The 21,087-nt window shown below is 47.7% G+C and overlaps 1 protein-coding gene and 1 non-coding gene across 2 annotated transcripts in view; one reads left to right on the forward strand and one right to left on the reverse strand.

The window, feature by feature from the left end:
* The window catches only part of TENM4 (teneurin transmembrane protein 4), a 450,745-nt gene that overhangs the window by 16,630 nt on the left and 413,028 nt on the right, over positions 1-21,087 (reverse strand). The window contains exons 26-28 of the mRNA XM_056858091.1: positions 15,133-16,010; positions 8,104-8,276; positions 3,276-3,511 (exon numbers count right to left, since the gene is read on the reverse strand). Of these exons, the coding sequence (XP_056714069.1) occupies positions 3,276-3,511; positions 8,104-8,276; positions 15,133-16,010 (1,287 nt within the window). The remainder of the gene's footprint in view (positions 1-3,275; positions 3,512-8,103; positions 8,277-15,132; positions 16,011-21,087) is intronic.
* On the forward strand, positions 10,201-10,272 carry TRNAV-AAC (transfer RNA valine (anticodon AAC)). The gene has a single exon. It is a non-coding gene; the product is annotated as a tRNA-Val (tRNA).

Consider the following 21,087-nt stretch of genomic DNA (forward strand, 5'->3'; position numbering starts at 1 on the left):
GTAAACAATTCTAAACTCTAGGATGCAGGAAGGCAAAAAAGAAGAAGACTGTGAGAAAATAAAATAAAACTGAAACACAGAACGTGGTCCCTGCATTGAATACAAACACAGACATTTAAAAAGGCCAACAGGGTTCTTCGCTTGACTAGTAATAATTTTCAGCATTTATGTGTATGCCAAAGTGCCATCAAGCCGCAACAGGTTTTCAGTGCAAGAGACAAACAGAGGTGGTTAGCCATTGCCTTCCTCTGCAGAGTCTTCCTTGGTCTCTCTTCCAAGTACCAACCCAACTTAGCTTGTGAGATCTGACAGATTGGGCTATATGATGCTGCCTTCCCTCCATGCCTGTGTTCCTCCATCACGCAAAACCGTAGTAGAGCACATGAAGCTGCCTTATACTGAACCAGACCCTTGGTCCATCAAAGCCAGTATTGTCTACTCAGTCTGGCAATGGCTCTCCAGGGTCTCAGGCAGAGGTCTTTCACATCACCTACTTGCCTAGTCCCTTTAACTGGAGATGCTGGGGATTAAACCTGGGACCTTCTGCATGCCAAGCAGATGCTCTACCACTAAGCCATGGCCCCTCTCCAGCTAAGACTTACGCTATCTGGATAATGCTCTTCTATCGGGAGATGATTTGCACCTCTCAAAGGTGGGTAAAAATGTGTTTGGCCACAGCCTTGCAAGCCTGATAAGGAGGGCTTTAAACTAAATCTTCCGGGGGAGTGAGACGTAAATTTAAAGCCTCAAGTAAGGACAATAACTGCAAATATAGATATGAACAATTTGCAGAGGGTCGCACATATGCAAGGAAAGACAGTTCAAAAACCTAACAATGGGAGGGAGAGAGGCTGCCAAGAAGAAGGACCTGTGGTTTATGGTGTCTCTACACTAATGCACAGAGCATGGGAAATAAGCAAGATGAACTAGAACTTTTAATAGCAAAAAGCAAATATGATATAATAGGCATTATGGAAACCTAATGGGATGAGTCTCATGATTGGAATGTGTTAATTGAAGGGTATAACCTATTTTGGAGAAATAGACCAAATCGGAAGGGGGGAGGGGCAGCATTATACGCTAGGGATGATTACACCTGCGAGGAGATCCAGGACTTAAACAATGGAACCCAGCTTGAAACCATCTGGGTAAAAATTAAGTTTAATTAATTAAACCATCATTTTGTGTTGTGTCCAAAGTGTGCCATAGTGTGTTTCATTCCCCCCCCCCCCCTCAATTGCTTTTTACCACCAGGGCCGTACAAATTCCCTTTGTGTCTCAAGAGTGAAATACGGCCCAGTCAACCCAAAGAAGTTCCTGCTCCGGAGGGGAGTGTTTTCATATGCGCTACAAGCCCTCTAAAATGAGGGTTTATAATACCAATCAATCAATCTTTACTGCATTAGCAAAAAAAGAAAAGAAAAAAAGCCATTAGCAACAATACAAAAATAACAATACAAAACCAAGATGAAAATTTTAAAAAGAATTAAAGAATTTAAAAATGTTAACATTTTGCCGAGAGTATTAAAATACAAATTCATCATGAGAAATATCAATAGTAAGAAAGAAAGACCATACCGTCATACATAATACAAACACAGGAGGCAACGGCTGAGAGCCAAAACAGAATCTTGTAATAAGAGCTGCGTTTCAGGAGTAATTAATTGCAATCGCAAGGCTAAAATATATGGCCTGTGTGGCAAATTCGCCAGCAGAAAATAAAAAAAACCCCTATGTTTCACGAGAAGTCTGTAGCTAGGCGATGTACTGTGCTGAAGTTTGGAAGGACGGGGTTGCAATGTTCTCATTAGCCAGGCTGGGGGCTTTGCCGTTGGTAAGATAATCTACGCAGCCTTGCTGTGTATGGTGGGGTAATCAAATCAAATCAAATTTATTAATACGGTCAACTGACCAATCACATGCCAACCCATCACAATTTCCAGACTCAATAGTTTTGTACCACAGAATCACAGGCTGCCGGTACAAATAAAGGTGTAAGATCAATAAAAACAACCCCTGATTAAAGTTATCACCTTAAAATTGATAAAATCATAAGCTATTCTAACGATCATTCTCTAATAAAGTTCTGTGTATTTTAATAGCAACAGTGCAGAACTTGGCAGTCTGGAGCCTAAGCTGAGGATCTTCTCCTAATAGCAGCTTCTTTGCCAAAAGCTCAACTGAGTCTTCAGGGAATTTACCAAGCAGGGGGGAAATAAGCTTTGATCTAACTTCATATCAGTGCGTGTTTGATGGTTTCAATGTCCCCTGTCCCACATGGACAAAACCTCTCTGATCTAGGGGGTCTTCTTATATTTCCCTTCTAAAACATACGATGGTAGGGCCTGGCATCTGGCAAGGGTATGTATATGGTGCGGTATTTCTATCACTGTGACTGATTCAGCTGATCTCTTGGCCCCAGAACGGCAGCCGAAATACCGAGAGGAGCCTCTCTTGCCCCATCCCGGGTTAAATAAACAAAAAATGAATTAATCAGACAACTCCCGGAGCTGGGAGGAAATTGCCCAGCCAACTGTAGCAAAAATTTTGCCTTCGTGGGAGAAAGTTGGTGGAATCCTGAGTGGCGTTAGAGGAGATGTTTTTGATTCAGAGAGGGTCCAGTCGTTACGGGTTTTTAGCTCAACGGAAGGCGCAGGGCAATCGATTTGGGACAGTCATGGGGCCAATTAGAGGCCCAGAATTTTGTGAAAATCCCAAGGGATCGGTAAAGGTGTTATCTTTCAAGGTGGAGGAAACGGGTCCTTGCACAGACACATGGGGCAGGAATGCGGGAGAATGAATTTGAGACGGTTAGTGACCCAGGCACAATGAATCCACTTTTTTATTTACTTATAAAAACTTATAAGCCTGATTGCTACTTATAAAAACACGGATTACACAATATAAAAGTCATAGTAATCAATAACACATTAAACATTTTAAAATAGCCCTATAAAATTGTATAATCATTATACTAATTTACCTAGGTGCCTCTAACATACCAATCACAATACAACAAACTTCAGCTTGGCCAGCAGATGGAAGGCACCAGATGGAATAAAAAGTGTTATCGCAGTGGGGAGGTTAGGGAGGCCAGTCTTTATATATAGGAACCGTAGCTGGCTTCAACCATAATACCCATTTTACCGACCTCGGAAGGATGGAAGGCCGAGTCATCCTTGAGCCGGCTACCTGAAAGCGACTTCCTTCGAAGGTGAACTCAAACAAAACATGCTTTGCTCTGAACCGTGTAAAAGCAGCCTGCCATCACTCACCCGCAGTCTGCGTCCAAAGACCGTGATCTGGCCTCGTGCTTGCTCTTTGCGTTGTCTCCACTCGACCAGGTTGAGGCCATTGTCAATGGGGAGGGTCACGTTCCTCTTCCCCACAGTGGGGTTCACCGTGCCGGCCAGCAGGTGAGGTTCGGTCTGCAGGGCCACCTCCATGCCGTTGGCCAGAATGAGTCGGAGAGAGCCATCGGCACCAATGTAGTAGCTGTTCCGCACTTGATCTGTGGGATGGGTGGAAATGATGAGATCAGAGAAGGTTCTGAGGGCAGCGGAGATGCTACCAGGCAGCTCCCAACACCCTTAAAGCATTATGTTCCCCTTTCCCTTCACTGTATTACTGGGACTACCACATTTTCTCATAATACCAGAACGCGGGGTCTGATAAGAGGTTTTTTTGGTGTGGAAGTGAGACCAGATTTATATGGATATACCAATAAGTATTTTTTCACACAACTCATAGTTAAATTGTGGAACTCCCTGCCCCAGAATGTGGTGATGACTGCTAACTCAGAAGGCTTTAAGAGGGGAGTGGACATGTACATGAAGGATAGGGCTATCCATGTTTTGTCTCTGCATGGAGCACTCACAGAGATAGCGGAAGATCATTCTCAGCTTTCAGAGAGTTTGTCCCACTTCTTCCATGTTTATGGGGACACCCTGACCGTGCCTTGACCCAAAATCTTGGCATGGGTGCCGATTTAGGGACAATGTGTCCGCACAGCAGCAGATTGAGACTCTTGACCAGACGATTATTAGAGGCCCGCGTTCTCGTCTCCAGATGCCTACATCACAGCCGAGTCAATTAATTCCCTGAAGAGCCCTGAATGACAGCTTCTGTGGCTTAATTAGACTCCTGAGGTGAAGCTAACCTCCCAGCCCAGCATTTGCCAGACATCTTAATGTTTCTGAAATCTACTTGGGCTGATTAAGAGCAGAGATGGCTCGCTTATGAGAGATGGAACCATTAGGCCATATTGTAACTTGAACACACAAGTCTGTCTTATACTGAATCAGATCCTCGATCCTTGATCATTTATTACAGCGGGTACTGTCAGTACAAATTTCCAAGTGGGAGCGTTTCCACATGGGAAGTGACATTCAGCCTGCATGTTGATCATCGTGAATAATGATTGGCATGGGAGGGGGGGTTTAGTTCAATGTGACCAACTGTGTGTATGTTGCTTATTATTGCCCACCCAATACTTCCCTTGGGAGGTATAGCCCGATCTCATAAGATCATAAGAAAAGCCATGCTGGATCAGACCAAGGCCCATCAAGTCCAGGAATCTGTTCACACAGTGGCCAACCAGGTGCCTCTAGGAAGCCCACAAACAAGACGACTGCAGCAGCATTGTCCTGCCCATGTTCCAAAGCACATAATAGAATAGGCATGCTCCTCTGATCCTGGAGATAATAGGTTTGCATCTTGATAGGTATCCATTTTGACTAGTAGCCATGGATAGCCTTCTCCTCCATGAACAAGTCCACTCCCCTCTTAAAGCCTTCCAAGTTGGTGGCCATCACCACATAAGAACATAAGAAAACCCCGCTGGATCAGACCAAGGCCTATCAAGTCCAGCAGTCTGTTCACACAATGGCCAACCAGGTGCCTCTAGGAAGCCCACAAACAAGACAACTGCAGCAGCATTATCCTGCCTGTGTTCCACAGCACCTAATATCATAGGCATGTTCATGTGATCCTGGAGAGAATAGGTATGCATCATGACTGGTATCCATTTTGACTAGTAGACATGGCTGGCCCTCTCCTCCATGAACATGTCCACTCCCCTCTTAAAGCCTTCCAAGTTGGCAGCCATCACCACATCCTGGGGCAGGGAGTTCCACAATTTCACTTTGTGTTGTGTGAAGAAATACGGTACTTCCTTTTATCAGTTTTGAATCTCTCACCCTCCAGCTTCAGCAGATGACCCCCGTGTTTTAGTATTAAGAGAAAAGCTTCTTTCTCCCTGTCCACTCTCCCCATACCATGCATAATTTTATAGACTTCTATCATGTCTCCAGGAGCCCCGTGGCCCAGAGTGTTAAGCTGCAGTACTGCAGTCAAAAGCTCTGCTCACGACCTGAGTTCGATCCCGACGGAAGTTGGTTTCAGGTAGCCGGCTCAAGGTTGACTCAGCCTTCCATCCTTCCGAGGTCGGTGAAATGAGCACCCAGCTTGCTGGGGGTAAAGGGAAGATGACTAGGGAAGGCACTGGCAAACCACCCCGCAAACAAAGTCTGCCTTGGAAATGTCAGGAAAGGATGTCACCCCATGGGTCAGGAATGACCCGGTGCTTGCACAGGGGACATTTACCGATATCATGTCTCCCCTTAACTGACTTATCGTCAGATCTTGGAAGCTAAGCAGGGTTGGTACTTGGACAGGAGACCACCAAGGAAGACTCTGCAGTGGAAGGAAAAGGAAAACCACCTCTGCTTCTCATTTTCCTTAAAAGCCCCCTTGCTGGGGGCCGCCATAAGTCATTTGCAACTTCCATACATAATACTTCCCTTTCATGAAGAAATCTGTAAGCAAATTTTGCTGATTTAAATGGGGACTTGAGCAAGCCAACTTTCTCTGGATTGCCGCTTTTGACTTCTTAGTGCGACTCAAGTATTACCGATAATTAAAAAAAAATTCTACTTGTGCGATTTAATGGACATCTATTCTTCCCTGGTGTGGAATTTGGTTTATTGGGATGTGGGAAACTATGCTAGCAGCCTAAGCCTGCCCATGGTCAAAAATCCCTTTAATAACAGGAGTAACCCGAGGCAAAGGCTGTGTTGTGAGAAGAGTGCGCTAACAAAGGAAACAGGCTGAAGCCCAAGTGGAAAACACCTGTGGCACCAATAACCGGCCCTGCTTGTTAATTAGGTGTGATCGTGTGCACGTCAGCAATGGGAGGCATTTCAAGGCACCAGGATATAGGACTCTCACGGTGCTGGGATTACAACAACGGGGTCTGTTTCCTGCCGCGTGGTCCGATGCGTGCCGCTCAACCCTTCTAGCCCCCTTGCCCATAACCCCAGAAGAGAACCTGATTCATTGTGTGGATCTACTTGTATTTATGGCCTGACTTATGTGCGAAGTTCAGGGGAAGTTATGGAAATATCCTCAATTTTGAATTAACCCCCACCGGGTGGGGGGGGGGAGGCAGCAGATGGCCCAGGTTGGCCCAATCTCATCAGACCTTGGGAGCTAAGTAGTGTTGGCCCGGGTTAGTAATTGGATGGGAGACCCCCAAGGAAGCCCACGGTTGCTCTGCAGAGGCAGGCAATGGCAAACTGCTTCTGTTCATCTCTTGCTTTGACCTGGATGGCCTAGGCTGGCCTGATGTTGTCAGATCTCAGAAGCTGAACATGGTCTGTCTTGGTTAGCACTTGGAAGCCCATGGTTGCTCTGCAGAGGCAAGCAATGACAAACCACCTCTGAATGTCATTTGCTCTGACCTGAATGGCCCTATCTCGTCAGATCTCGAAAGCTAAGCAGGGTCAGCCTGGGTTAGTACTTAGATGGGAGACCACCAAGGAATGCCAGGGTTGTTGTGCAGAAGAAGGCAATGGCAAACCACCTCTGAATGTCTTTTGCCCTGACCTGGATGGGCCAGGTTGGCCCGATCTTGTCAGATCACGAAAGCTAAGCAGGGTTGGCCCTGGTTAGTACTTGGATGGGAGACCAAATGCAGAAAATCAGTGAAGTGCTCCATTCCACCCCTGTCTCACCCTCTATACCTTTACTGATCTTATGCTTAAAACCATTGCGGATTTTCAAAAAAATGGCTAATGGAGCAGGAAATGGGCCCTGAAAACTTTTTTTGCACCACATTATGAAATTCCTCTTAGAGGCCCTGGTGCGGAGGAACTGTCTGCATGAACACCCTCTCCCCCGTGATTAGCAATGTTTTGAAAGAAGCTTCACTGAGTGTGGGGAAGGTGTCTGTGCAGGGACACTTCCTTTGCATGATTCCACTTTGCAGATGACCAGGCAATTGGACTGAGGCTTACAGAGACAGCGTGGTGTAGTGGTTAGAGTGTCGGACTAGGATCTGTGAGACCCAGGTTCAAATCCCCACTCGGTCGTGGAAGCTTGCTGGGTGCCCTTGGGCAAGTCACACACTCTCGGCCTAACCTTCCTCACAGGGCTGTTGTGGGAATAAAACGGAGGAGAGGAGAACGATGTAAGCTGCTCTGGATTCCCGTTCAGCTAGGGTTGCCAACCTCCTGGTACTAGCTGGAGATCTCCTGCTATTACAACTGATCTCCAGCCGATAGAGATCAGTTCTCCTGGAGAAAATGGCAGCTTTGGCAATTGGATGCTAAGGCATTGAAGTCCTTCCCCTCCCCTCCCCAAACCCCACCAGGCTCCACTCCAAAAACTTCCCATTGGTTGCGAAGAGAGACCTGGCAAGCCTATCTCCAGCCGATAGAGATCAGTTCCCCTGGAGAAAATGGCCACTCTGCCAATTGGATTCTATGGAATTGAACTCCCCTCCCCTCCCCAAACCCAGCCCTCCCCAGGCTCCTCCCTGCAAACCTCTCGCCGTTGGCAAAGAGGGACCTGGCAACCCTATTTCCAGCCGATAGAGACCAATTCACCTGGAGAAAATGGCCGCTTTGGCAATTAGACTCTATGGCATTGAAGTCCCTCCCCTCCCCTCCCCAAACCCCGCCCTCCTCAGGCTCCGCTCCAAAACCTCCCACTGGTGGCAAAGAGGGACCTGACAACCTTACATTCAGCAGAAAAACCGTGTGCCTCGCCTCTTCCCGCCCACCAAAGCCAGGCCAAAGCTCAGCCCACAGTGGCTCGGCTCACCTTGCAGCAAGGTATAGAAGGCACCCGAGGCCGACAGGTTGGTCGTGATGGTGACATCATCTTTGCTGGACGTCTCCACTTGAACGTGGACGGAGCTGTCGGTGTCGCTCCGGAAGCTGCTGACCTGGCCGGTAGGGAAAGTGATGTTGGTGAGACGCCCGAAACTGTCGTACCTGGAAACGAAGGAGAAGGTGCGTCAGCTGCAGATGTGTGTATGGGGGAGAGAGAAACGGTAACCTCCACCCCACTGTTTTGGGTTTAAAATAGTTGTCTCCTGCCCTGTGCTCCAAAGGGATAGAAATTAAATTTTCTTATTTAAAGAACATCAGAAAGGCCCTGCTGGATCAGACCAAGGCCCATCAAATCCAGCAGTTTGTTCACACAGGGGCCAACCAGGTGCCTCTAACAAGCCACTAACAAGACGAGTGCAGCAGCACCATCCTGCCTGTGTTCCACCGCACCCAAAATAATAGGCATGCTCCTCTGATCCTGGAGAGAATAGGTATGCATCACGACTAGTAGCCATGAATACTCCTCTTCTCCATGAACATGTACACTGTCCTCTTAAAGCCTTCCAAATTGGCAGCCATCACCCCATTTTGGGGCAGGGAGTCCCACAATTTAACTATGCGTTGTGTGAAGAAGTACTCCCTTTTGAATCTCTCACCCACCAGCTTCAGTAGATGACCCCATGTTCTAGTATTATGAGAGAGGGAGAAAAGCTTCTCCCTGTCCACTCTCTCCATACCGTGCATAATTGTATAGACCTCTGTAATGTCTCCCCTTAACCGCCTTCTTTCCAAGCTAAACAGCCCTAAGGGTTTTAACCGCTCCTCATAGGGAAGTTGCTCTAGCCCCCTGATCGTTTTGGTTGCTCTTTTCTGCACCTTGTGAAGCTTTGCAATATCCTTTTTTAGGTGTGGTGACCGGAACTGTACACAGTATTCCAAGTGTGGTCTCACCATAGATTTGTACAAGGGCAGTATGATATCAGCAGTTTTATTTTCTATTCCTCGTCTAATTATGGCCAGCATAGAATTTGCCTTTTTTACAGCAGCCACACACTGGGTTGATGTCTTAATTGAGCGATCCATTACCACCCCCAAATCCCTTTCTTGCTCTGTTGCTGCCAGCACAGATCCCATCAGCGTATATTTTTAACAGTTAGAGCGGTTCCTCAGTGGAACAGGCTTCCTCAGGAGGTGGTAAGCTCTCCTTCCCTGGAGGTTTTTAAGAAGAGGTTAGATGGCCATCTGTGAGCCATGCTGATTCTGTGACCTTAGGCAGATGATGAGAGGGAGGGCATTTTGGCCATCTTCTGGTCACTAGGTGTGGGGGGGGGAGGTAGTTGTGAATTTCCTGCATTGTGCAGGGGGTTGGACTAGATGACCCTGGTGGTCCCTTCCAACACTATGATTCTATTCTATGATTCTATGTGAAGTTGGGATTTTTTTTGCCCCAATATGTATCACTTTACACTGCTCACATTATTTATGTGCCATAACAGATGTGAGCAACCATTCAGGCGACACCCAACATCTTGGGCTCGGCATTTGTACTGCGGCCCTCTTCGCAGTCTCCGAGGAGGGTGGCATCTCACTTATGACAGTTGGTAGAAGTTCGCCCATTGTGGGAGATGGATTGCAGCCGGAGCGACCAAACGTTCTTTTTTTAACTCTTATTTTTAATTAGCGGTGGACGAGGTGTGAAATATTCATGCCCAGACACAAAAGCTTCTTTACTACCAAGAATTTTTTTTTTACAAAAGGAAGCTCTTCATGCAGACCTGCCACAGAAATTCCTCTTTGCCTCAGAGGAATGTTTCTCCATACCCAACAATGCTCTTTTTTACGTCTCCTTATTATGTTTTTGCTTTGATTTGCTGTTTCTAAAGATACATGTTGGCCCCTTTCACCTTGCTTTGCAAAAGAGCCCCCCCCAATCCCGCACCTTGGGGAGGGGCCGTGGCTCAGTGGTAGAGCATCTGCTTGGCATGCAGAAGGTCTCAAGTTCAATCCCCGGCATCTCCAGTTAAAGGGACTAGGCAAGTAGGTGATGTGAAAGGACTCTGCCTGAGACCCTGGAGAGCCATGGAGAGGGGCTGCGGCTCAGTGGTAGAGCATCTGCTTAACATGCAGAAGGTCCCAGGTTCAATCCCTGGCATCTCCAGTTAAAGGGACCAGGCTAGTAGGTGATGTGAAAGGCCTCTGCCTGAGACCCTGGAGAGCAGCTGCCGGTCTGAGTAGACAATACTGATGTTGATGGACCCAGGGTCTGATTCAGTATAAGGCAGCTTCATGTGATTCACACAACTGAGCTTGTCTTGAAATCTCATGTGTGCGGAAAACAAATTAGATATTTTGAATGATCGGTTCCGTGAACCTTGTTGGAAAAATCTGTCAAAGGTCGTGTGAGAAAAAATGAGGCAAAAAAAGGAAAGGTCCCCCATTGCTTTGGGTTCCTGATCCAAAAGTCAAACTCGTGGGACACACGTAGGGAAAAGGTGTGTGTGCTGCTTGAGATTGCAGTGCTTCAGTGGAGAACCTAAACATGGACAGACAATTTGGCGTGGCAAGAATAACTGCTTTGTAGAAAAATGAATTCAGAAAATCAAGTCAATAGGAGTTCTTTTTGAGTCCCTTCTATTAAATGCTCAGGCTTTTAGAGTGTTAAAACAAAGGATATTAGATATTGGAAGTCAGTCTGTATATTCCAATGCAGTAAGAATAAGTTCACCACTCTTTTTTGGCATTTATCCAGTTCGAGATAAGCTTCCAGACTATCTCTCAAACTTGACCTCTCCAATGCTGAGAGGCCAGTCTACGCTGGCTCGCTTAAATCTACTTCCAACAGCAATGACTAGAGGCAGATACATCAAAATCCCTTACGAAGAGAGACTCTGTGTTTGCACAAAGAGGCAACCCGAATCGGTAGCCCACGTCTTCCTACACTGCGATCTTCATGCACCCCCGCGGGGAAAATTCCTGCTACCACTACTTAAGGATAGTCTAGCCCAAACAGAAGTGGGCCTAGTGTGCTACCTATTAGGAGACATTAATGCACATATAACATTGATGGTAGCAAGATTCTTGGAAACCTCGCTAGGAGCACTGTGCCAAGCTCCTCCAGAGTTAGACTTTATCAAATGGGTTACATATCACTTTAAGATTCATAGATTTTAACTAATTTTACTGCTTAAAGATTGTACTTTAACCATTGTTCACTGTATTTGAAAGATCTATGCCAATAAGGGTTGGAATCTGAATTTGAATTTAGAAAAATGAAAACAGGCTTCTAGCCCTTAAGGTTCAGAAGCAATGGCTATCGTATCTTTTTCACCCTACCGTTTCTCCAAAGCGCTCAGGGTAAAGTGTATGGTTTGCCCCTCCCCTATTTTATCCCCACAGCACTCCTGTCAGGTACACATGAACCTGCCTTACACTGACTCAGACCATCGGTCCGTCAAGGTCAGTATTGTCTGCTCAGACTGGCAGCATCTCTCTAGGGTCTCAGGTAGAGGTCTTTCATATCACCCACTGCCTGGTCCTTTCAACTGGAGATGTCGGGGATTGAACCTGAGACTTTCTGCATGCCAAGCAAATGTCCTACCGCTGAGCCAGGGCCCCACTAGGTTAGGCTCACAGTGATTGACTAGCCTAAGGTCACGCCATGAGGGGTGGAGTCTGAGGAAGAAGAAGAGTTGTTTTTTATATGCCGACTTTCTCTACCACTTAAGGAAGAATCAAACTGGCTTACAACCACCTTCTCTTCCCCTCCCCACAACAGACACCCTGTGAGGTAGGTGGGGCTGAGAGAGTGTGACTAGCCCATGGTCACCCAGCTGGCTTCATGTGGAGGAGTGGGGAAACCAGCCTGGTTCACCAGATTAGCATCTGCCGCTCATGTGGAGGAGTGGGGAATCAAACCCGGTTCTCCAGATTAGAGTCCACCGCTCCAAACCACTGCTCTCAACCAATACACCACACTGGCTCTCAAGAGCTACTTGTAAAACTGTTGATGAGATGACCTTAAATATATGCAACCCGCATCCCTGCAGATCAGAGAAAACCACCTAAGTAGGAATCTTGGAATCGCGCGTCATTGGTTCTGTTTGTAATTCCTGCAAGCCTGCCTCCGATAAACAGATTTCTCACATTTTGTTGCTTGTAAACAAAAAAACTTGACAAGCTGATCTGTGTGATGCATCATAGGATAGAAATCTCTGAGAAATTGCTAATAACCACTCGTCTTCGATCTTTTGAGAGGAGCCTTCTGAACAGAAATTAACCAAGCCTCTGCCTGCAACTCCTGAAGGCTCTTCCTCTCTCTCTTCCCTTTGTTGGACACTTTTACAAAGGGACAAATCCCATAGTTTGGGATTTTACAAAGGGACTTTTACAAAGGGACAAATCCCATTGCACCCAGCTGGCTTCATGTGTAGGAGTGGGGAAACCAACCTGGCTCACCAGATTAGCGTCCGCTGCTCATGTGGAGGAGTGGGGAAATCAAACCCGGTTCTCCAGATTACAGTCCACCACTCCAAACCACCGCTTTTAACCACTACACCACACTGGCTTAAGAGGCCATGCCCCTGACCTGGATGGCCCAGGATACCTGATCTCGTCAGATCTTGGAAACTAAGAAGAGTTGGTTTTTATACCCTGATTTTCTCTACCTTTTAAAGGAGACCCAAACCAGTTTATAATCACTTTTCCTTCCTCTCCCCACAACAAGCCCCTTGTGAGGTAGGCGGGGCTGAGAGAGTTCTGAGCCCAAGTTCACCCAGGAGGCTTCATGCGGAGGAGCGGGGAAACAAACCCAGTTACCAGATTAGAGTCTGCCTCTCTTAACCACTACACCATGCTGGATCAGAGGTAGGGATGCCAGCCTCCAGGTGGGATCTGGAGATCCCCGGAATTACATCTCATCTCCAGACTACAGAGATCGGTTCCCCTAGTGAAAATGGATGCTTCAAAGGGTGGACTCTATGACATTGTGCCCCACTGAGTTTCCTGACCTCCCCAGGCTCCATCCCCAAATCTCCAGGAGTATGCCCACCTAGATCTGGCAACCGTACCCCCCATCACCACACCGGTGTCCAGGGGAGATCTGGCAACCCTATTCAGTGGGGCAGAACTGCAGAAGTAGGGTTGCCAGGTCCCTTTTTGCCACCGGTAGGCGGTTTGGGGATGGAGCCTGAGGAGGCGGGGTTTGGGGAGGGGAGGGACTTCAATGCCATAAAGTCCAATTTGCCAAAGCAGCCATTTTCTCCAGGTGAACTGATCTCTATCAGCTGGAGACCAGTTGTAATAGCAGGAGATCTCCAGCCACCCCCTGGAAGTTGGCAACCCTCGGCCAGAAGTCAATTTGGTTGACTGCACCTTTTAATAAAAACCCTCTTGTTCAAAATCAGCCACAAGTGGAGTGACGCGGACTTTCCACCTCTATTCGTCTCTCCCTCCCGCCTTTATGGAAGCACTTAATGGCTACATAATTCAGTTTAGGAAGGCAGGCTAAGGGAATAGCACTTCTGCAGCGGCAGGTGTATCCTGGTATTTGTAGGGAGGCAAATCCTCCCCCCAGTCAATTCATTTCAGCTAAGCCAGCTAGGCCTTACTTCTGCAGCAGAAGGATTTAGAGGGAGGCCGGCCTCCGTCACATCCTCATATCCTCATGTTCTCTTAATGCTCAGGCTTGCACCTGAATTATGGGCAAATGCAGAGGTGCAGCGAAAGGCTCCGAGCCGCCGGCGCTCGGCGGAGAATTCATCACCCGCTAACACAGACCCTTTGCCATCCGACGGAGCTGCCCGGGCCTTTGGGGATCGCTGGCGATTATTAGCCTGAGGAAGGAAACCGTGGCCATCTGTCGGTCGCCCAAATGGAAAGGCCTTCGGCCAAGGTTCGTTGCACAGAATTAGAGCAGTATCGCCTGCGAGACCTAATTGTTTGCTTGTGAACATCCGACATTGTCGTTTGTCACGTTACTGGCATGGAAAGGACTCTTTCCTTGGGAATGGAGGCATTGACTCCAGAACTGCTTGTTCAGAAGGAGGTGATCCTTCCATTCCCCCAAGTTTTTTTTAATTACTTTCAGCAGGTCTTTGGCAGCTGGAAAAATTACTTGATTTCCAAGACCGTTGGATTTAGGATTAGTGCTTTCAGTGCACGAGAGTCCAAAGAAAGCAGGCATTGTGTTGTGTTTTAGTAACTAGTGATGGATCGGTCTTTGAAAACAAAGGGTTGGGGTTTCAAGAACAAATTTCGGTAATCTCACCCCCTGTTGAACTGATGCCTGTCTGGGTTCAAATTACAAAGTGATTAGACTTGGGCTCATTTGGCACCCCACACTTTGAGCTCTGGCTGCTATACCCCTTCTCTTTGCCCATTTTGAACTTACCTGGAAGTGATAAAGACTATCAACTTTCAATGGTACTTTCTGTCCTTACCATGGTGACTATGGGTAACGGGAATAAGGGTCCGATTCTGGACACAGAGCCCGAGAAACAGCTATCCAAGGAAGGCAGGAGGCATGCAAATTACCCACTCCCGACCCATTCGAATGTCTGCCCTATCAACTTTCAATGTTACCTTATGTGCCTACAACTGTGGCCATGGGTAACGGGGAGTCAGGGTTGAGTTCTGGACAGGGAGCCTGAAAAATGGCTGCCACAGTCAAGGAAGATAGCAGATGTGCAAGTTACTACTCCCGACCCATTCAAATGATTGCCCTATCAACTTTCAGTGTTACCTTATGTGCCTACAATGGTGAACAGGGGTAACGGGGAATCAGGATTGAGTTCTGGCCAGGGAGCCTGAAAAATGGCTACCACACTCAAAGAAGATAGCACATGTGCAAATTACCACTCCCGACCCATTCGAATGTCTGCCCTATCAACTTTCAGGGGTAAGGAGGGTCCTCAGAGGGGTCTCCTTGAGGCCACAAACATGATTTTAGCAAGTGGTGAATTCCACCCTCTGAAATCTGATCCAATGTAACAAAATGGGTTAGGTCCCTGCAGGTACTCACTCGTAAAACGTCGTCCACCCATTTTCATTGCTCTTCGTAGCCAGGAGGCCAGAGTTGCCGTGATAGGTCATCATGGCCACTTCGTTCCCCTGGGCCGTCACGCTCTTAAGGGCGCTGTTGGTACCCATGGTCAGCCAGTAGACTTGGCCATCTGGCACTACTAGCAAAAGCGGCATCCCTGTCGAATCTCTCCGGATGTTGACCAAGTTTCCGTTGTTGTCGGTAATCAAGGTTATGTCCCCATCTCCTGTGTAGGTGAAGTTATAAAGGTAGTCCCCGGTAGTGAGGCTCTGAGTGAACAGGTGCTTGCCACTGGTGTCAAACAAGTAGAGTTCCTGATCGATGGGAGAGGACAGCTCATATAAGTTCTGCGTGTTGAGGAACGGCTTGTTCTTCCGGATGAAGCGGATCCGGATGTTCCCAAGATCAGCCACATACAATTCGCCATCTGCACACACAGCAAGGGATGATGGAGCGTTGAGTTTGGCATCCTTGGCATATCCGTCATCCCCGGAAAAGCAATCGCAGTTGGCATCGTTCTTGCAGTCGCAGCCACTTGGAGCGCCAGCCACCAGCGAGATCTCCCCATTGGTGGTGACCTGCCTGATACGGTTAATCTTCTTCTCGTCGGTCTCCGCGATGTACAGGACACCGTTGTGGGAGACGGCCAGGGCCGTGGCGGATTCCAAGGTTGCGTGAATAGCCACCTTGCTGAGGAGGAAGTGATCGATACCAGGGACCTGGCAGTGCATCGGCCTTCCTGCCACAATGCGCACTTGGTGGTTTTCTGAGATTTGCAAGACGACATTGTTGTCGAGGACGTACAGGGAATTGTCCATTGGGTTGACCGCCAGGTCGGTAGGCCACTCTAGACGGACCTAGCAATATGGAAAGAAGAAGAAATTATTGATAGGATCTACCACCCCTGTGGTTATATGCTGTCAGCACTGGTTTAGCAATGATAAGTAGTGAGCTGTCCTTCCCTGGAGGTATTTAAACAGAGACTAGATGGCCACCTGTCAGCAATGTTGATTCTATGACTTTAGGCAGTTCATGAGAGGGAGGGCAGGAACTTTTGCATCAGTGTTTGACTCTCGAGGCCCTTTTTCACATGCCAATTGCCACTTTGGGGTCAGGAAGCAATTTTCCTATAGGCCAGATTGGCCAGGGATCCCGGAGGGGTTTTTGTTGCCATCTTCTGGGCATGGAGCAGACGGGTCACTGTGTGTATGTGTAGTATGGGGTGGGGGGGGGAAGTAGCTGTGAATTTCCTGCATTGGGCAGGGGGTTGCAATAGATGACCCTGGGGGTCCCTTCCAACTCTATGATTCTATGATAATGTCTCACAGAATACAGAGGGTGTGCTGTCTTTCCCAATTAGTTAATTTTTTAATTAAAGTTTTATTATTATATAAAGGAAGGGTACAAAAGGAAAAAAGGGGCGAGGGAAAAGATAAAAATGTCCAACATACAGTTACAGAAGAATTAAATACAAGAATAAATCAGGCAGACTATGTTGTCCTGCAATTCTACTTGTTTTTGTGATCAAACATTCACTCTTATTGGAATATAAAAAAGGTATTTAAGTGTGTAATACAATCTAAAGATAATCATTTTATAAACTGTTAAACATATTGAATATCTCTGTTATAACTCTACCATCAGGATTATTTCTTTACAATTCGCTGTTGTTTTTCCTCAATGATCAGGATTATTCTCTAGGTATAAATGTCATTGCCCTGACCTGGATGGCCCAGGCTAGCCTTATCTCGTCAGATCTCAGAAGCTAAGCAGGGTCAGCCCTGGTTAGTATTTGGATGGGAGACCACCAAGGAAGTCCAGGGTTGCTGTGCAGAGGAAGGCACTGGCAAACCACCTCTGTTAGTCTCTTGCCATGAAAACCCCAAAAAGGGATCGCCATAAGTCGGCTGCGACTTGACGACACTTTACACACACACATAAATGCCATTAGTATTTGTTAGTATCTACTTTGTTATTTTGTTTTTGTTAGTTTTAAGCCTCAACATATTTATGAAATAGTTCCCATTTTTCATGGAACTGGTCGTATTTCATATCGTTGCTTTATATCCATGATATAGGTCATTTCTGCCATGATCGCATACTCCATCAGTTTTTCCTTCCATTCTTCTATATCTGGAAGGCTTGGCTGTTACCATTTCCTCAACGAGTTTATAATGCAAGTACCATGGGCAGGACTAAGGGTGAGGCCATAGTCAGAGGATTTCCAGGGTCAAGGGGAGCAGCTCCTATCTTGACTAGCCCTGCGGCTGTGATGGCAGCAAGCAGCGACTGCTGCTTTTGGAACAGGAGGCAACATGGCAGAATATGCTCATGTGCACACTTACCAAGAGAGGGAAGAGGGACTCTTGCTGCCTCTCTCTTGGAGTGCCCGGCGGCTGTGGTGGAAATTGGCTCCTCCGCTTCCTCCCTCAGCTCCTTTGCCAGAGGGCCAAGGAAGGAAGTGGCGGCAGTCGCAGGCTTGTCACTACCATCGTGGTAGTTGACAAAGGTCTGGTGGTGGGCCTGTCCTGGTCAGCTGAGGACCCTTCCTGGGGCCCTGGAGAGCCAGCGTGGTGTAGTGGTTAAAAGGGGTGGTTTGGAGCAGTGGACTCTGATCTGGAGAACCGGGTTTGATTCCCCACTCCTCCACATGTGTAGCAAACTCTCAGGAGGGCTGTTGCTAGTACTCATGCGGAGAGCCAGCATGGTGTAGTGGTTGAGAGCAGTGGACTCTAATCTGGAGAACTGGGTTTGATTCCCCACTCCTACACATGAAGCCAGGTGGGTGACCTTGGGCTAGTCACACTCTCTCAGCCCCACCTACCTCACAGGGTGTCTGTTGTGGGGAGGGGAAGGGAAGGTGATTGTGTGTTTGATTTTTCCTTAAGTGGGAGAGAAAGTCGGCATATAAAAAAACCAACTCTTCTTCTTCTCTGCTTATTGGGGATATTATGGTTGTACTTCCTGTGTTGGCAGGGGGGTTGGACTAGATGACCCTGGCGGTCCCTTCCAAAAATAAAACTCCTTCAAACAGACATAAAACCCTTCACTTAGAAAGCTAGCACGTAATGGAGAAGACCACATCAGCACCTCTCTGCTTGACATTTCAGGATTTTTTTTTAATGTGGGAGATTTTTTTTTTAATACAGAGGGATGTTCCTACAGGAGAGCCGCCTCCTTCCCCACCCCACAGTCTGAGGTTGTGCCCTCCTCTCCACAGAACTCGGCTGTGTGCCAGGGTTGCTCATTTGCCCTTTTTTTGGTTTTGTTCCTGGCCCTCCTTAACCCTTCTTGTGGTAAAACATGACAGCCTGTGGGTCCCCCCCTTCAATAATGCATGCTCCTCTCCACCTTCCCGGCGGTCTTCAGAGCGAGCGTGGCGCTTGCAGCCTCGAGTTAGCGTCGAGAGCGCAAGTTTATTCGGAAACGACAGGGGAATTTTTCTTTCCCTTCCACCTCTTAAAACCAATTTCTTGTCTACAACGGCGGCTAAATATTTTATAGCTTCTGGTCCCTTGCTGCCTGAGGGGGGGGGGCTGACTGCAGAGACCTTCCCGCACGACTTTATACGGTGAAAAGATCGCTCCCTCGACGGAGTTCTTTTAAAGAGACCTCTCGGCACCATCTGTCTCGGGCAGGCTGCTGAAACGGAGAAGGGTCCCTTCCATTTTAAACTGCAGCTGAGGAGCTAGGTTTTTAAAAAAACATTCCTTTCATTAAATGAAGACGTTATCATCTATGTCTTAACAGCTCGTCCAAAGATGAGACATAATTGGGGAAGCCTGTGTGTATGTGTGTGTGTGTAAAAAGTACAACAAAGTTTGAATCTGCAGGGGCTGTGTGTGCACGTGTAATACGAGAGAGATCCTTTTTGTTGCGTTATAGCGATTGCTTGCGACAGATGCTTGCTTCGTCCACACAGGGAAAGCTGCTTGCGAACAATCGGTATAGAGCGATAGTGCAACATCTGATGGTGGGTGGATAGGGTTGCCAGGTCCCTCTTTGCCACCGGCGGGAGGTTTTTGGGGCGGAGCCTGAGGAGGGCGGGGTTTGGGGAGGGACTTCATGCCATAGAGTCCAATTGCCAAAGCGGCCATTTTCTCCAGGGGAACTAATCTCTTATCGGCTGGAGATCAGTTGTAATAGCAGGAGGTCTCCAGTTAGTACTTGGAGGTTGGCAACCCTATGTGTGGAGGCAGCCTGAGTTTGCAGAAGAATGCACCATACAATCCAAGTGGAAAGGACTGCGGGATGTGTTTCGGTCTATACATTCAATTGGTTTGAGGAACTGGGGGTGGAGGCTGCTTCCTTCCACAGGTCCCTTTGCACCAACTGTGGCTATCAGGCAGCCATCTGTTGGCGATCCCAGCACTTAGGGTGGCCTGCCTGGCATTGACCAGAGTCTGGGACCTTGTCCTTTGTGTCTCTGGCTCTGTAGACCGAGCTGCCCTCAAATGGTGACGAAGGTCTCCTCCCTGGATAATTTCAGTAGGAGCCGCAAGGCCTGCTTGTTTGCCAGGGCTGTTTGCCAGGTCCCTCTTTGCCACTGGAGGGAGGTTTTGGGGCGGACCCTGAGGAGGGTGGGGTTTGGGGAGGGGAGGGACTTCAATGCCATAGACTCCAATTGCCAAAGCTGCCATTTTCTCCAGGAGAACCATCCCTATCGGCTGGAGATCAATTGTAATAGCAGGAGAACTCCAGCCACCACCTGGGGGTTGGCAACCCTAGTTCAGATGCAATGTACCCTGAATGTAACAAATGGTTGAGGGCAGTAGCTTTAAAGCCCGCCCTGCCTGTGGTCTTCATGCGAGCCTTTGCCTGGTCGCTGCTGGAAACAGGATGCTGGAACAGAGGAAGCCACGCTTTGATCCAGCAAGGCTTTCTTTACATTCTTACTCTCTTCTTTCCCTGGCAGGCCTGAAGAAGGAAGGCCCTGGGGCTATCCACCCTGAAGGATCAGCACATAAATAAGTGCGCTGAAGTTTGATGGGTACTTTATGAAGTTGTCTTTTGTCTACAGTGGGTTGCCGCCACAACGTGCCCACGATCAAAGTTTACCTCTGGTCCAGAAAGCAGCTGACCTTTCTGACTCTGTAATTTTCATCTGGACCGTAAATGGCGGACAGTGGGGTAGCCGCCACAAAGACACGGGAGCAATCTTTTCAAATTAAGGAGTGGGGGGGAGGAAGCGAAAGGACGGGTGCCAGGTGGGAGCGTGGAAATTATACGGGTGGTTGCAGAAAGAAAGAAAAAACCCACAGACTTCCATTGTGCATAACTATCGACATTCGAGGTTTCCAGCCAGGGGCTGTGGTTTTGCAGAACAAAGCTGCCCATGCCTGGAGCCATTCAAATAACTATTTGGGGCGTAAAACCCTGGCCGATTTAGAGGTGACGTCTCCAGAGCGGGACTGATTGTCAGGATGGACAGTGCCCCCCCCAAAACTAAATCCCGCGCAGTGTCAGTTATGTGTACCAAATGCAAAGAAATGCCAGCACAGAAATAATCTTTTTTTAAAAAAAAAACTTTAGCAGCAGGACTTTAAAAGCCCGGCACGATGGCAGTTGCAACCCCTTTGCAATCGGATGCTATTCAAGAGCCTTCGTTTCTCCTGCTGTTGATAATTTGGGCGGCACAGAACGCTTCGGAGATATTAATTTGAACGTCTCCCCAAACCATACTGCGTCCAACGGTATTTATCTCCCCTCCCAGCCAAACGGAAGGAAAAAAACAAAAAAGAAGAAAGCCAAAACTGTCACAAACTTGAAAATGTATTTGACAGGTAGCAAGTAAAATCTGAAGTCATTTTGAGATCGAGCTGCTTTTTGCTATAAGCTTACTCCAATTGTCCTAGGTCAGCGGTACTCACTCGGAGGTTTTCGGAGAGCCGCCATTTGCACTTACCATCAACCAAAAGATCCAGATTAACTTCT

The sequence above is a fragment of the Euleptes europaea genome, chromosome 12, assembly GCF_029931775.1.
Source record: "Euleptes europaea isolate rEulEur1 chromosome 12, rEulEur1.hap1, whole genome shotgun sequence".
In the NCBI taxonomy this organism is placed as follows: Eukaryota; Metazoa; Chordata; class Lepidosauria; order Squamata; family Sphaerodactylidae; genus Euleptes; species Euleptes europaea.